General features: G+C 52.3%; 2 protein-coding genes across 2 annotated transcripts in view; both read right to left on the bottom strand.

Annotated features, from left to right (window-relative positions):
- Positions 1-16849, bottom strand: part of MVP (major vault protein) — a 28213-nt gene that overhangs the window by 4161 nt on the left and 7203 nt on the right. Inside the window, exons 2-10 of the mRNA XM_050773467.1 lie at positions 13629-13788; positions 13225-13420; positions 9891-10014; positions 9681-9812; positions 7947-8041; positions 6817-7053; positions 3245-3526; positions 1864-2108; positions 1592-1789 (exon numbers count right to left, since the gene is read on the bottom strand). Coding sequence (XP_050629424.1) covers positions 1592-1789; positions 1864-2108; positions 3245-3526; positions 6817-7053; positions 7947-8041; positions 9681-9812; positions 9891-10014; positions 13225-13420; positions 13629-13753 — 1634 coding nt within the window. The 5' untranslated portion in view covers positions 13754-13788. The remainder of the gene's footprint in view (positions 1-1591; positions 1790-1863; positions 2109-3244; positions 3527-6816; positions 7054-7946; positions 8042-9680; positions 9813-9890; positions 10015-13224; positions 13421-13628; positions 13789-16849) is intronic.
- The window catches only part of TMEM219 (transmembrane protein 219), a 150774-nt gene that overhangs the window by 126999 nt on the left and 6926 nt on the right, over positions 1-16849 (bottom strand). The window lies entirely within an intron of this gene.

Raw genomic sequence — 16849 nt, 5'->3', positions numbered from 1 at the left:
TGATGATCACCACCCCCATTTTACAGATGAGGAAGTAGAGGTCCAGAGAAGTCAAGTGGCTGGCCCAAGACTTGCCATATGACATGTGACAAGCCAGAAAACTGAACCAGGCACCTGCTTCTGGGGCCTATGCTCTTAACTATGGTGCTGTAGTGCCTGGGAATACGTCAGCAGCTGTCTACCGCCATCAGGGCACTGGCTGCTCTAAGCTAAGAGGCGAGGGGCATGCTTGGGAGTGTTGAACATTCTTTTTGGAGACAGTCTCGCTCCATCGCCCAGGCTGGAGTGCAGTGGCACAAACTGGGTTCACTGTAACCTCCGCCTCCTGGGTTCAAACGATTCTCCTGCCTCAGCCCCTTGAGTATCTGCGACTACAAGCTGGGACTACAGGTGCCCACAACCACGCCCGGCTAATTTTTGTATTTTTAGTAGAGACAGGGATTCACCATGTTGGCCAGGCTGGTCTCAAACTCCTGACCTCAAGCGATCTGCCTGCCTCAGTCTCCCAAAGTGCTGGGATTATAGGCATAAGCCACCACACCCGACTTTTCTTTTTTCCTTCTTCCTTCCTTCAAGATGGGGTGCCTGTGGGTCTCTGTTGTCCAGGCTAGAGTGCGGAGGCACAGTCATAGCTCACTGCAGCCTCAAATTCCTGGGCTCGGGCAATTCTCCCAACTCAGCCTTCCAAGTAGTTGGATCTATAGACATGTACCACCATGCCCAGCTAGTTTATAAATTTTTTTTGTAGAGAGAGTCTTGCTATGTCACTCAGCCTAGTCTCAAACTCCTGGCAGTCCTCCCACCTCAGCCTCCCAAAGTGCTGGGATCACAGGTGTGAGCCACCGTGCCCGGTCATTAACACTGTTTCTGTACATGACTTATCTCACCCAGTCCTAATAGCTGCTATTGAGCTCTGACCAATACAGGCACTGTTCTAACGCTCATTGCATCCTTTCAATGGCCTTGTGAAGGAGGTAATGCTGTCTTCCTCATGTTACAGATAGGGAAACTGAGGAAAGCACCCTGTCCCTTGTCCAGGTCCATAGGCTGCAAACAGCAGGGCTGGGGCGCAGGTCAGGGTGGTCAGTTTCAGAGCTTGTGTTCTCGCCACCCACTCGCACTGCCCACTCCCGCCGGCTGTGTCCCATGCATCTTTTAACAGCCTGGCAGTTAAGCATTTGGCTGCACGCACGCTGGGAGCTTAGCTGGGGTAGTGTCCTGCTACCGGATCCCTGAGTCCTGACTCCAAGAGGTGAGCCCACGCCTTCCCTGGATTTGCGTGAACTCCTGGGTTCCCTCTTGACCTCGGCACTGAATGAGGTGTCCTGCCCTCATGAGGAGCCCAGCACTTCACCTCCTTTTTTTGGGGTTCCTAGGCTGCACCCAGCAGGAACCCTCACCCACTGCTTACCTGGTTTGGTTTTTTTTGTTTAGAAACAGGATTTTGTTCTGTCACCCAGGCTGGAGTACAGCGGGGCCATCATGGTTCACTGCAGCCTGGACCTCCTAGGCTCAAGCGATCCTCCCACCTCAGCCTCCCAAAGTGCTAGGATTCCAGGAGCGCACCCCCGTGCCCTGTCCCCGTTTTTACCAGTTGTAGGCCAGCTGCAGTTGCAGCCTGGCATGATCCGCCGTCTCAATGGTGATGACATCGGTGAAGAAGTCAGGCCCCAGCAGCAGGCAGAGCGCACGGCGGGCATGGGGACGCTTGGGCCGCCCAGCCGAGAGGGACAACACCGTGAACTGCTCCTCAGGACCCAGAGACACCAGCTCAGGCCCAAAGACCACGCTGCAGAGACAGCCAGGAGTCAGAGTCGGACCTGTGGAGAGCCGCCCCCTACCCCCTGCCCTGCCAGCGCTCACCGGGCTCGCTTCTCTCGGTAGTCGTACACCTGCACGGCAGCGTTGTGGGGCACGCGGTAGCTGACCACACGGGTCTTGTTCCGGAGCGCCAAGGGCTGGAGGCTCTTAGCTGTGTCCTTCTCACCTCTGTCTGCCAGAGGGTCCTGCCCCTTGTTCAGCAGCTCCTCCACCCCGGGAGGCAGCTCCTTCTCCCACAGGACTTCGTCTTGGGTCAGCATGTAGGTGCTTCCAATCACAGCGCGTACCTTGAGACGAGGACAGGGAGGGACGCTGCCCGTAAGGGTGGAAGGGAGGAAGATCCGCCCAGCTGTCCTGAAGCACAGCCCATCCATGGAAGGCGCGGCGCGAGGTTAAACACCTTCTCTGCCGGGAGACCAGGCTCCAGCCCGGGTTTGCCATCTGTTGGCCCTGTCATCGTGGGCTAACTACCTCACCCCTTGGGCTTCAGTTTCCTCATCTGTCAAGTGGACTTGGTGGTGGCTACCTTGCAGGATCTAGGGGTGAATGACATCTCACATGTCTAGCTCAAACAGCTCTTGGCAGAGAGAAGGTGCTCAATGTTATTTCTAGAATCTTCCTTCATGGGACAGTTTGGAGGGCACCCCAGGGACGGTGAAGTAGGTCATGTACACGGATGCTCCCTCGGATTTCGAGCTGGACTTCCAGCTTGGATTCTTAGAAGAGGTTGGAGATGTGGCCCGAGGTCAAATCAAGGACAAGGTTTTAGGTGAAGCAGCAAAAATGAAAGATTCCAGTGGGATATGGGCATGAGGGAGGAGGTCCTTCCTGTTCCCTGGCCACCCCATCAGACCTTTATATGCTGGGAACCAGATCTGCTGTGGGACAGGGTCCCCGTCTTAAACCCCCGCTTGTCCTCTTAGTGGAGGTTCTAATATTTTTTTTGGAGATGGAGTCTCACCCTGTCACCCTGGCTGGAGTGCAGTGGTGTGATCTTGGCTCACTGCAACCTCTATCTCCCAGCTCAAGCAATTCTCCTGTCTCAGCCTCCCAAGTATCTGGGACTACTCGGACCACCACCACGCCTGGCTAATGTTTGTATTTTTAGTAGAGATGGGGTTTCACCATGTTGGCCAGGCTAGTCTTGAACTCCTGCCCTCAGGTGATTCGCCCGCCTCAGCCTCCCAAAGTGCTGAGATTACAGGCATGAGCCACCGCACCCGGTCGGTTCTAACATTTCAAATGAGATATTTAAGGCAGGATGGCAAACACTCCACGTAGTACCTTCCCCCAACCAGACAGCCGACCTGATGTGGCTCTCCATGCTGCTGAAGTCCCTGCTCACCTCTCCCACACACCCAGAAAAAGCCACCACCAAGGCCAAGGCCACGTGGCAGCACCACCACCCACCCCCAGCCATTACCTTTCCAGTCTTGACATCCTGCACATAGATGCCCTCGTTCTCATCTAGAGGGATGGCCTGGCGCTCCTCCACCACCTCCACCTTGGCAGATGGCACATACTCCAGGGGTCCACGGATGAGCCAGTGGTCCCCAGCCTGGTGTGAGACCTTCTCTTCATCCTCCCCCTCCTCCAGGGGCTGCAGGGCCCTCAGCAGCAGCCCTTGCTGCTCCGACAGCACGTATACATCCTGGATGCCTTGTTCCAGCTGCTCTCCCGGCTGGAGGAAGAAAGACTTCTCTCCCTAGTGGGGAGACGTGCGGTTAGGGGCAGGGCCTTTAGGGTTGCGGGTGCCTCCGATGGCACCTCCCCAGCCCCGCGCTGTCTCAGGCCTGTGTGGAGGACAGGAGCCCCAGAAGCCCGCCACAACCCCCACATCATAATACAGTGAGGCACCGTCTGGACTGTGAGGCTCTACACAAACGTCTGCCGAATCTCATCTGCTCAAACGTGTCCTTGAAAGATTCCATAAACTGTCAGAACCTGGATCCATGCACGCTAAACCATTAAAAAAAATCAACCTGTTTTTTCTTCTTTCTCCCAGGCTTTGTTTTCTAGAGATGGTGTAACCTAGGGCTCGACAAACTCTGGTTTTCAGGCCAAATCTGGATTCTGCCTTTTTTTTTTTTTTTTTTTTTTTTTTGAGACAGTCTTGCTCTATTGGCCAGGCTGGAGTGCAGTGGCATGATCTCAGCTCTCTGCAGCCTCAACCTTCCAGGCTCGAGCAATCCTTCCAGCACAGCCTCCCAAAGAGCTGGGACTACAGATGCGCGTCACCACACCCAGCTAATTTTTGTGTGCTTCGTAGATGATGGGGTTTTGCCATGTTGCCTAGGCTGGTCTCAAAGTCCTGGACTCAAGCGATCTGCCCACCTCAACTTCCCAAAGTGCTGGGATTATAAACGTGGGCCACCATGCCCAGCACTGCCTGTTTTTTTTTTTTTTTAATTTTATTGAGATATAATCCACATATGAAATTTTCCCACCTAGAGTATACAATTCACAATTCAGTTGTTTTAGTATATTCATAGTTGTCCAACCATCACTACTATGTTAAGTCTAGAATATTTTCATCATCACCCTGAAAAGAAATCCTGTACCTAGAAGTTACTTCTACTCCCCACCCACCCCACCCATCACTAGTCTATTTTATGTGTTTACCTATTCTGGACATTTCATATAAATGGAATCATGCAATATGTCAATATGTGGTCTTTGATGTCTGGCTTTTTTTTTTTTTTTTTTTTTTTTTTTTTTGAGATGGAGTCTCACTCAGCAGCCCAGGCTGGAGTGCAGTGGTGGGATCTTAGCTCACTGCAACAACTGTCTCCCGGGTTCAAGGGATCCTCCCGTCTCAGCCTCCCGAGCAGTAGCTGGGACTACAGGCACCCGCCATCATGCCCAGCTAATTTTTGTGTTTTAGCAGAGATGGTGTTTCACCATGTTGGCCAGGCTGGTCTTGAACTCCTGACCTCAGGTGATATGCCTGCCTCAGCCTCCTAAAGTGTTAGGATTACAGGCGTGAACCACCGCATCCGGCCGGCTTCTTTCACTTAGCATAACGTTTTCAATTTTATCCATGTTGTATCACCTATAAGTATGTCATTTCTTTCTTTTCTTTTTTCCTAGAGACAGGATCTCATTCTATTGCCTCAGGCTGGAGTACAGTGGCACAATCCTAGCTCACTATAGCCTCTACTTCCTGGGATCAAGCGATTTTCCCACTTTAGCCTCCCAAGTACCTGGGACTACAGGTGTGCCACCATGCCTCGCCAATTTTTTAAAGTTTTTGTAAAAATGGGGTCTCACTATGTTACCCAGGCTGGTCTCGAACTCCTGGCTTCAAGCAATCCTCCCACCTTGGCCTCCCAAAGCACTGGGATTATAGTCACGAGCTGCTGCGCCTGGCCTGCCATTTCTTTCTTATGGCTGAATGATATTCCATTGTATGAATATGCTACAATTTTTTATCCATTCATTAAATATGTACATTTGGGTTATTTCTACTTTTTTTTTTTTTTTTTGAGACAGTCTTTCTCTGTCACCCAGGCTGGAGGGCAGTGGTGCTATCTCAGCTCACTGCAACCTCCGCCTCCCGGGTTCAAGCGATTTTCCTGCCTCAGCCTCCAGAGAAGCTGGGTTTACAGGTGCCTGACACCATGCCCAGCTAATTGTTTTTTGTATTTTTAGTACAGAAGGGGTTTCGCCATGTTGGCCAGGATGGTTTCCAACTCCTGATCTCAAGTGATCCACCCGCATTGGGCTCACAAAGTGCTGGGATTACAGGTGTAAGCCACCGTGCCTGGCCTATTTCTACTTTTTCTGCCTCCTGTTTTTGCAAATAAAATATTCCAGAAACATGGCAGTACTCACTTGTTTACGTACTGCCCATGCTGCTTTCCTGACATAACAGCAGAGTTGAAGAACTTCCACAGAAACGATGACTCACAGAGCCCGGAATATCTACCATCCAGCCCCCTTTACAGAATGAGTTTGGCAACTCCTGGTATTCCCACATATAGTTCAGAGAGGGGATGAGGTAGGGGGTGGGAGAGGGTAAACCAAGAGGTTTGTTTTACGAAAGATGACAAAGCAAAGTGCACACCAGAATATAAAAGATGTGAAGTATAGTCACTGCGTGATGGTTCAGTCCACTACAGACTGCACATGGTGGTCCCGTAAGATTATAATGGAGCTCTTTTTTTTTTTTTTTTTTTTGAGATAATCTCACTCTGTCGCCCAGGTTGGAGTGCAGTGGCACGATCTCGGCTCACTGCAGGCTTGATCTCCGGGGTTCAAGTGATTCTTGTGCCTCAGCCTCCCGAGTAACTGGAATTACAGGTACCCACAACCACACCTGGCTAATTTTTGTATTTTTAGTAGAAACAGGGTTTCCCCACGTTGACCAGGCTGGTCTTGAACTCTTGACCCCAAGTGATCCACGTGCCTTGGCCTCCCAAAGTGCTGGGATTACAGGCGTGAGCCACTTGCTGGCCGATAATGAAGCTTTCATACTGTGTTTTTCTTACCTTTTCTATGGCTAGCTACGTAAGTACTTACCATTGTGTTCAGCTGCCTGCAGTATTCAGGACAGTCACATGCTGCACAGGTTGGCAGCCTAGGAGCAGGCTACACCATCTAGCTTAGGTGATAGTAGGCTGTGCCATCTAGGTTTGCATAAGTGCACTCTTTTGCACAAAGACAAAATCATCTAAGGACCATTTCTCAGACTGTATCCCCACATTAAGTGGCACATGACTGTATCAGAGAGAGTTTCAGAGTCTCAGGCAGAGGGTAGCCAGGAGACCTTCCCAGAAGGGGAATTAACTTCAGGTCTGAGGGGTAAGTTAGAGGCTGCCAGGAACCAAATGGGCCAGTGTCTCAGGCGTGTAAGAACTAAGCGTGTAAAGGCACAGAAGGTATTCCCAGAACGTGCCTCTGGAGGAGAGAAGGGAGAGAGGGCAGAGGGCCTCCTGCCACTAGAGGGCATACATCTCCCAGGACAGTCCTCTGTGGGGGGTGTAGGGACCTCACCTTGACCACACGCTTCTGCCCCAGCTGATTCTTGCCATCCGGTCCGACAGGGTCGAGAATCACACAGTAGTTGTGGGGGCCCAGGGTGGTGATGGGCACAACCCCCAGCACCTCCTCGTGGACATCTGGCACATGGGCCTCCGTGTCCTGCACCGTCACCAGCCACTCCTCCCCAGTGCGGCGGGACACTCCCCGGAAGTCCCGGAAGTTCCGCCGAGCCCGGAGGTGCAGGGCTGTCTGCAGAGCAAGGTGTTGGGTATTTGAGTGACCTGCCTCCAACTTCAGGGATCTGCGAGCCAGATTGGCCACCAAACTCTCCCAATGCTCCCAGGTCTCAGGGACAATTTCTACCAATCCAGGGATTTTTTTGAGTCGGAGTCTCGCTCTTGTTGCCCAGGCTGGAGTGCAATGGTGCGACATCAGCTCACTGCAACTTCCACCTCCTGGGTTCAAGCGATTCTCCTGCCTCAGCCTCCTGAGCAGCTTAGATTACAGGCACATGACACCACACCCAGCTAATTTTTGTAATTTTAGTACAGATGGGGTTTCACCATGTTGGCCAGACTTGTCTCCAGCTCCTGACCTCAGGTGATCCTCCCGCCTCAGCCTCCCAAAGTGCTGGGATTACAGGCGTGAGCCACCGTGCCCGGCTGACTTTTTTTTGAGACAGGGTCTTGCTCTGTTCCCCAGGCTGGAGTGCAGTGGCGTGATCATGGCTCACTGCAACCTCTGCCTCTGGGGTTCAAGCGATTCTCCTGCCTCAGCCTCTGGAGTAACTGGGACTACAGGCATGCTCCACTACACCCAGCTAATTTTTAAATTTTTGGTAGAGATGAATTCTATGTTGCTCAGGCTGGTCTCAGACTCCTGATCTCAAGTGATCCTCCTGCCTCAGCCTTCCAAATTGTTGAGATTACAGATGTGAGCCACTGCACCCGGCCCCAGAAAGACTATTTAACTCTTCAGATGATCCAGAATACTCCTCAGGCAATCTGATCTCTGAATTTTTTTTTAAGTGACCCTAAAATTATTGCTTCTCTTTCACTCTCATGCCATTCTGCCACCATTCTCTGCCACTCAGAGGGTTCCCTAGCCCCAGGTCCCTTAAACCCAGCTCCAAAAGCACCAACCTTTTCCGTAAGGATGACGGCGTCCACCAAATCCAGAACCTCCTCAAACACCGCTGGGAGGTATGCCCCCACTGTGGTGACCAGCCATTCTTCCCCTGGGCCAAGAGTGGAAGGTAAGGGACAAGAGTCCTCCAGCCTGCTCCCCACCTGCCCTCCCCCACAGCCTAGACACGGGATTGACAGATTTCATAGGCAAAAAGACACCACTGACCCCAGGCTCAAGGTCATGATTGCAGTCCTTTTAGTCTTTTTTTTTTTTTTTTTTTTTTTGAGACGGAGTCTCCATCTGTTGCCCAGGCTGCGATCTCAGCTCGCTGTAACCTCAGCCTCCTGGGTTCAAGTGATTCTCATGCCTTAGCCTCCTGAGTAGCTGGGATTACAGGCACGTGCCACCAAGCCCAGCTAATATTTGTATTTTTTGTAGAGATGGTATTTCACCATGTTGCCCAAGCTGGTCTGGAACTCCTGGCCTCAAGTGATCTGCGCATCTTGGCCTCCCAAGGTGCTGGGATTCCAGGCGTGATCCACCACGCGCGGCCTAAAAGCCTTCCTAAGATGCCCAAGTTGCTGCTATAACAACAGCCTGCGGCCGGGCGCGGTGGCTCAAGCCTGTAATCCCAGCACTTTGGGAGGCCCAGACGGGCAGATCACGAGGTCAGGAGATCGAGACCATCCTGGTTAATATGGTGAAACCCCGTCTCTACTAAAAAGTACAAAAAACTAGCCGGGCAAGGTGGCGGGCGCCTATAGTCCCAGCTACTTGGGAGGCTGAGGCAGGAGAATGGCATGAACCCGGGAGGCGGAGCTTGCAGTGAGCTGAGATCTGGCCACTGCACTCCAGCCTGGGCGACAGAGCGAAACTCCGTCTCAAAAAAAAAAAAACACACACACACAAAAAAAAAACAACAACAGCCTGCTCTGCCTTCTCTAAGCTCCAAAGACCAACTTTTGTCCTTCCGCTAAAATGGGCAGCAGAACTGCCTCTGTTGGAGTTGTGGATGTCCTTTGGTTTATTGGAGAAGTCAGAGTGCCTGGATGCAGGTCCCAGCCTCGCCCTGCCTGGCCACACCCCAGGGCAAGCAACCTGCATTCTGTATCCCAGTGTTAATATATAGAAAGTGGTAATGGTAGTACCTCGAGGTAGTACCTCTGTTGCCCAGGATGGAGTGCAGTGGTGCAATCACAGCTCACTGCAGCCTCCACTCCTGGGCTCAAGCAGTCCTCCCTCTTTAGCCTTCTGAGTAGCTGGGACCACAGGTGAGTATCACAACACCCGGCTAATTTTTAAACTCTTTGTAGAGGGGGGTCTCACTGTGTTGCTCAGGCTGGTCTTGAGCTCCTGGGCTCAGACAATCCACCCACCTTGGCAAAGTGCTGGGATGACAGGTGTGAGCCACTATACCTATTGGCCTACATTTGTCAGCTGTATTTGAATATCTACTTTGTTGATCCAGAATCAGATAAGACATGGCCACTGCCCATAGCTCATGGTGAAGGTGGGGGAAGGAAAAGCCACATCCTCATGGTCACGGTCACATTTTCCAAACCAAGTGGAAACAGCATGAAATGGCGGTGGCAAAAGGAGGACAGTGGGTGGCCCTCAACAGCTTTCAAAAGATACCAGGAAAGCACCTCTCTGAGACTACAGGAGGCTTTCCCCAACCTTCCTCTGCTTCCCCTGCAGTGGGGACCCCCCCTGTCCACCCCACCATCATCGCCTCTTGGTGAACCCACCTGTCACCCTCTCCTTGCCGTCCCGGTCCCAACACTCCTTGCGGGCCCTCAGTCGCAGAGCCTGGTTCTGCCTGATGATGGTGGCCTGAATGATCTCCACAACCTCCACTTCCTTCCGGGGGATGTACGTGCCTGGGGAGGGAAGGTAACGGTCAGAAGGTATCAGGGCTATGGCAGGAAGGCAGGGAGCCCTATGGAGACAGAACTTACCAGGTCCCTCGAAAAGCCACTCGTCTCCTGCCACCACCTTGTCTCCATCTTTATCCTCAAAATCAAGCAGCGCCTTTAGATGGAGGGCAGTGTTGGGCAGAACCACTTGCAGGGGTGTGATGTCCTAGTGGGGAAGAAAGTGGGGACACAGAACAATCAGTACTGTGACCCCCCCCCATGCCTGATGCTCTGGAGGCGGGTCCACAGCATCCATCTCTGTATATCCTGAAATAAGACCGGGGTGGAGGCCGGGCACAGTGGCTCACACCACTCATCCCAGCACTTTGGGAGGCTGAGGTAAGAGGATCGCTTGACCTCATTCAAGAACCAGCCTGGACAACATAGCAAGATCCCATCTCTGAAAAAAAAAAATTTAGCCAGGCATGGTGGCGGCGCACACCTGTAGTCCCAGCTACTCTGGAGGCTGAGGTGGGAGGATTGCTTGAGCCCAGGAGGTTAAGGCTTCAGTGAGCTATGATTGCACCACTGCACTCCAGCCCGGGTGGCAGAGCAAGACCCTGTCTCATAAATAAAATAAATAAATAAATAAATAAATAAATAAATAAAAGATCAGGAGACATGACCAAGGTCACACAGCTAGTGAGAAACTGAGTCAAGACTTGAACTCTGGGCCGGGCGCGGTGGCTCAAGCCTGTAATCCCAGCACTTTGGGAGGCCGAGACGGGCGGATCATGAGGTCAGGAGATCGAGACCATCCTGGCTGACACGGTGAAACCCCGTCTCTACTAAAAAATACAAAAACTTAGCCGGGCGAGGTGGCGGGCGCCTGTAGTCCCAGCTACTCGGGAGGCTGAGGCAGGAGAATGGCGTAAACCCGGGAGGCGGAGCTTGCAGTGAGCTGAGATCTGGCCACTACACTCCAGCCTGGGCGACAGAGCGAGACTCTGTCTCAAAAAAAAAAAAAAAAAAAGACTTGAACTCTGGTTTTGAGTGAAGCCTGCCCACCGTGCCCAACTCTGATGAGGCTGGTCCTGGGCTGAACGAGCGAGCAGAGCGACTCCACTCCACCCGCTGGCCACACACTGGATGGCGAGCAGGGCTGGAGGCTCGCTGCTCAGAGAGCCTTTCCCTGCTCATCTCCTTCCTGCAGGGCACCCTGGTTGTGGTGGAGAGAACGTATCATGAAATTTAAGTTCCAGCAAGGCGATAACATACAGACGCTAACCATTCTGTCCCAGTAGACTACAAATACTGTCAGGGCAAGAGGGTCTTCAGGAGTTCAGATGAAGGAGAAGTTAGAGAAGACCCTTTGAACTGAAACGAGGGCTCAAAGGAAAGGCTGTTTTGTTTTTTTTTTTTGGGAGACGGGGTCTCCCTGTGTCGTCCAGGCTGGACTGCAGTGGTACAACCATGGCTCACAACAGCCTCAACCTCCCAGGCTCATGTGATCCTCCCATCTTAGCCTCCTGAGTGGCTGGGATTACAGGTGTCACCCCCAGCTAATTTTTTTTTTTTTTTTTTTTTTGAGACAGAGTCTTGCTCTGTCGCCCGGGCTGGAGTGCAGTCGTGCAATCTTGGCTCACTGCAACCTCCACCTGCTGGGTTCAAGTGATTCTCATGCCTCAGCCTCCCAAATAGCTGGGATTACAGGCACGCACCACCACACCTGGCTAATTGTTGCATGTTTAGTAGAGATGGGTTTTCACCATGTTGGCCAGCCTGGTCTCAAACTCCCGACCTCAAGTGATCTGACTACCTTGGCCTCCCAAAGTGCTGGGATTACAGGCGTGAGCCACTGTGCCCAGTCGAACGTATTCTTTAAAATGAAATCTTAGGCAGAGCGTGGTGGCTCACACCTGCAATCCCAGCATTTTGGGAGAATGAGGTGGAAGGATCGTTTAAGCCCAGGAGGTTGAGGTTGCAGTGAGCTATGATCACCCCACTGCACTCCTGTCTAGGCAACAGGGGGAGATCCAGTCTCAATAAAAGAAAAAAAAAAAAAAAAAAAAGGCCGGGCACAATGGCTCATGCCTCTAATCCCAGCACTTTGGGAGGCCAATGCAGGTGGATCACGAGGTCAGGAGATCGAGACCATCCTGGCTAACACAGTGAAACTCCGTCTCTACTAAAAATATAAAAAATTAGCCGGGTATGGTGGCGCATGCCTGTAGTCCCAGCTACTCGGGAGGCTCAGGCAGGAGAATTGCATGAACCCAGGAGGTGGACCTTCTAGTGAGCCGAGATTATGCCACTGCACTCCAACCTGGGCATCAAAGTGAGACTCCATCTCAAAAAAAAAAAAAAAAAAAAAAAGGTACAAAAACCCCTATATACTCTTCACTTGGATTCCTTAAGGGTTATTGTCTTAATCATTCTTCATTTTCTCTACCCACACACTTCCCCCAAACTGTCTGCACCTAAGTGGACATGAATGTCTCTAAAAGTTCCCCATGTCCTGCTATTATGCTTTCAGGATCAAGCAGCACTGATCAGTAAAGTCAGTAAAAAAAACCATTAAATGGCCAGAAGGTAAAGGTAGAAGAATACGTAAGGGAATGAAGGTGGGACGTCCACCTGCTCAGGCCCAGGCCTGAGACCAAGAGGGACAAGAGCCTGGCTGTAGGTTCAGGCCTGCAATGGCTTCTCCTAGAATAGGCACAGCCTGGGGCCTGGGCTTGTCACCGCTGCTTTGGCACTGCCCACCAGTGTCTGGCACTGGGTGAATGAACTGCTTAATCTTGGCACATGCCATTTAATGCCAGACTGGGCACTTCTGGTAGGCTCTGGAGCCTGGGAGATTAGCAGGTGAGATGGACCAATAGTTCTCAGAAAAGAGGCAGGTGTGTTTGGGGCATGTGTGGAGGACGGGGGTGGCTGGAGGTGAGTGGAAGTACAGTGAGTCAATTCCACCCTTGGTGAGAGCCAGCAAATCTCTCTCCCCACCCCTCCCACTGCCCTGGTTTGTTTTCCCTTTAGAAAACAGTACAGGCTGAGCACAGTGGCTCATGCCTGTAATCCCGGCACTTTGGGAGGCTGAGGCGGGCAGATCACCTGGGGCAGGAGTTCGAGATCAGACTGGCCAACATGGTGAAACCCCGTCTCTACGAAAAATACAAAAATTAGCCAGGCGTGGTGGTGGGTACCTGTAATCCCAGCTACTTGGGAGGCTGAGGCAGTAAAATTACTTGAACCCGGGAGGTGGAGCTTCCAGTGAGCCAAGATTATGCCACTGCACTCCAGCCTCGGCGACAACAGCGAAATTCTGCCCCCCGCCCCCCGCCAAAAAAAAGAAGGCAGCGGCGGCAGCAGTACAGAGCCCAAGGCAGGTGGAGGACAGGCAGGATGGGGCACAGGGAGAGAGGAAGCCAGGTACCTTTTCCAGCACCTCCCCTGGGTACAGGGGGAAGGGGTCCTGGGCCAGCCGGATCTCGAGGTCAGCGTGGCGAAGCCGAACTTGCCCTGTGACATCAAACAGCACCAAGCCCTGGGCATCCCGAGACACAGGGTTGGCCACTGTGCAGTAGTGACGTGGGGGGACGGTCACCATGCGCATAGGGGCAAACAGTACCCTGCAGGAAGATGAGAAGAGGTGTGGGGACCTGGGACCAGGTCTCCCACTACCAAAGGGGACACCAAATAAGAGAGAAACCTCTCTATCACCCAAGCGAGGGCCATTCCTGCTTGGGAACGGGGAGGAGGAAAAGGACCATCATGCCAGCCAGACCAATGGGTCCCCACATCCCTAAGGCTCCCCCACAGCCCAACCCCCACACCCACCTCTCATTGTCCTGCCGGATGTAGGTCTTTGGCCCGACCTCCACACGGGACACGTTGCTGTTCTGGTCCAGCACATGGATATAGTGGTATGGGGGGATGCGGATGATGAACTCTTCAGTTGCCATGGTAACTCCTAAGCCCAGGGCTCACCAGAAGATGACTGGTAGGTGGGGGAGAGGACACAGGATGAACCCAGGGAGCCTGGGATGGGGCAGTCATGAGTCTGGAGACAGGCTCTGGGTGGGATACGGCCCTACCTCCTCCAGCCAGGTCACTGCACCCTTCCCTGTCCGCATCCACATGCCCACCGCTCCCTGTCTTCACCCCACCCAAGACGACACAGCCCATCGTGACCGTAAAGAACGGCTTGATGCAGTGAGCCAGAGGCCCAGGGTTCCTTGCCAATTCCTTTCCCTTGCTCCCATCAACTACTTTCCCCTACACTGCCACCAGCACTGCAAAGAGCTTCAGATCAAGGCACTCCCAGTCTCTAAGGTGGAGAGATACAGCAAGCTGGGAGACTGGGGAGCCATGGAGGCAGTGACATGGCCTTGTCCAGCACGCAATGGGCAGCTGCTCCGAGGAGCTGCCTGGCTCCTCCAGAGGGAGGCAGCCCTTTATTTCAGAGAATCCTGAGGCCCCAGCTGTATTCAAATGTCAGCCCACAGCCAGAGAATATCTGTATGCCTCAGGTAGTCCATTGGCTAGGATTCAGCCATAAACAAACAAAAGGGATGTTTGCATGAGCTGTGTCTATGCTCCTCCCCCGTTCTTATGCTGTAGTAATCCTGGGCTGAATGTGAAGACCTAGTCCACTGCTCATGAAAGGGATCCCAGACAGAACTGAGGCTTCCATAGAACCAGCTGCATTAGTAACACTGCAAATCACTCTGGCCGCCTCCTCCCCAGTTCTCTCCCACCCTTAGCTCCTACAGTTGTGAGCAAGGGTGGGGTGGAAAGGAAGGAGAAGGGGGATGATTATCATGTTCCAACCACCCCATCCCACCTGCTTCTGAATCCTGAGTGGTTTCACCCAGTGCTTGGCCTGTTCAGGAATGTTACATGCCTACCTAAGCCCCACCCTTGCCCCCAGCACCCCTTGGACTTTGGACAAGTCCCTTTGAGTCACACAAATGGGACCAAGTTTACTAGGTGCTCTAGGGCCTCATCCTTAAGAGACTCAGGTCAGACTTTTTTTTTTTTTTGAGACGGAGTCACCCAGGCTGGAGTGCAGTGGTGTGATCATAGCTCACAAAAGCCATGCCTCAGCCTCCTGGGTAGCTGAGACTACTGGTGCATGCCACCATGTCTGGCTTTTTTTTTTTTTTTTTTGAGATGGAGTCTCGCTCTGTCACCCAGGCTGGAGTGCAGTGGTGCGATCTTGGCTCACTGCAAGCTCCGCCTCCCTGGTTCACGCCATTCTCCTGCCTCAGCCTCCTGAGTAGCTGGTACTACAGGCGCCTGCTGCCACGCCCGGCTAATTTTTTGTATTTTTAGTAGAGACGGGGTTTCACCGTGTTAGCCAGGATGGTCTTGATTTCCTGACCTCGTGATCCACCTGCCTCAGCCTCCCAAAGTGCTGGGATTACAGGCGTGAGCCACCGCGCCCAGCCCTTTTTTTTTTTTTTTTTTTTTTGTAGAGATGAGTTCTCATTATGTTGCCCAGGCTGGTCTTGAACTCCTGGCCTCAAGCAATCCTCTTGCCTCTGCCTTCCAAAGTGCTGGGATTACAGGCGTGGGCCATCACACCTGGCCGATGAGGAGCCTCTTTTGTCTGGTGGTGGCCTCAAAAATGTCTGGCTAGGACAGGTGCAGTGGCTCATGCCTGTAATCCCAGCATTATGGGAGGCAGAACAAGACTCTGTCTTAAAAAAAAAAAAAGTAGCTCCTCATCAATTCTACCATCTACCCGGCCTCCAACCCCAGGTGAAAAATACAAGTGAGGGGAAGAAGGGAGTGGCCTGGCCGAGGACAAACAGGCAGGAGCCATAAATTACAGAATCAAGGCTGGATACAGCCCAAGAGGAGTTACACTTGAGCCTCACAATCTATAAAATTTCAACTTTTTGTTTAGAAATTGTGAGTCTTCACAAAATCCCAATTCCTGCTTCACTTGAAGAATTAGAAGACCAGCAATACAGCCTACAGTCAAGCAGCAGCTGCCCCATTTAGATGGAATACAAGCTTTCCCACCTACCACAGTCCCCACCACCCCCTGCTGCCTTATAGCCACACCACTGCACTGCCCGGCTATTGTTTAAAAACCCTTTAACTTGGCTGGGCATGGTGGCTCACGCCTGTAATCCCAGCACTTTGGGAGGCCAAGGCAGGTTGATCACCTGAGGTCAGGAGTTCAAGACCCAGCCTGGCCAACATGGCAAAACCCTGTCTGTACTAAAAATATAAAAATTAGCCGGTCATGGGGGTGGGTGCCTGTATTCCCAGCTACTAGCGGGGCTGAGACAGGAGGATTGCTTGAACCTGGGAGGCAGAGGTTGCAGTGAGCAGAGATCGTGCTATTGCACTCCAGCCTGGGCAACAGAGCGAGACTCCATCTCAAAACAACAACAACAACAAAACCCCTTTAACTCAGCAGTGTCCACTGATGAGGAATATTCTAAATCTTTCTACAATGATGGGGAATATTCTAAATCTGTGCTGTCTTTGGACTAGCCACATCCACACGTGGCTCCTGAACACTTAAAATGTGGCTAGTGGCCAGGCATGCTGGCTCATGCCTGTAATCTCAGCACTTTGGGAGGCTGAGGCGGGCAGATCACGAGGTCAGGAGTTTGAGACCAGCCTGGCCAACGTGGAGAAACCCTGTCTCTACTAAAAATACAAATATTAGCTGGGCGTGGTGGCACATGCCTGTAATCCAGCTACTTGGGAGGCTGAGGCAGGAGAATTGCTGGAACCCGGGAGGCAGAGGTTGCAGTGAGCCAAGATCTCACCATTGCACTCCAGTTCTGGGTGACAGAGCAAGACTCTGTCTCGGAAAAAAATAAAATAAAATGTGGCTACTGCATCTGAGGAACTAAATTTTAAAATCATTTTTTGAGACAAGGTCTCGTTCTGTTGCCCAGGCAGGAGTGCAGTGGCACAATCATGGCCCACTGCAGCCTCAACCTCCAGACTCAAGCGATCCTCCCACCTTAGCCTCCTGAGTAGCTGGGATTACAGGCACGTGCCACCATGCCTAGCTAATTTTTTCATTTCTT

The sequence above is a fragment of the Macaca thibetana genome, chromosome 20 (genome assembly GCF_024542745.1).
Source record: "Macaca thibetana thibetana isolate TM-01 chromosome 20, ASM2454274v1, whole genome shotgun sequence".
Classification (NCBI taxonomy): domain Eukaryota; kingdom Metazoa; phylum Chordata; class Mammalia; order Primates; family Cercopithecidae; genus Macaca; species Macaca thibetana.
This window is presented reverse-complemented; position numbering and strand designations above follow the sequence as displayed.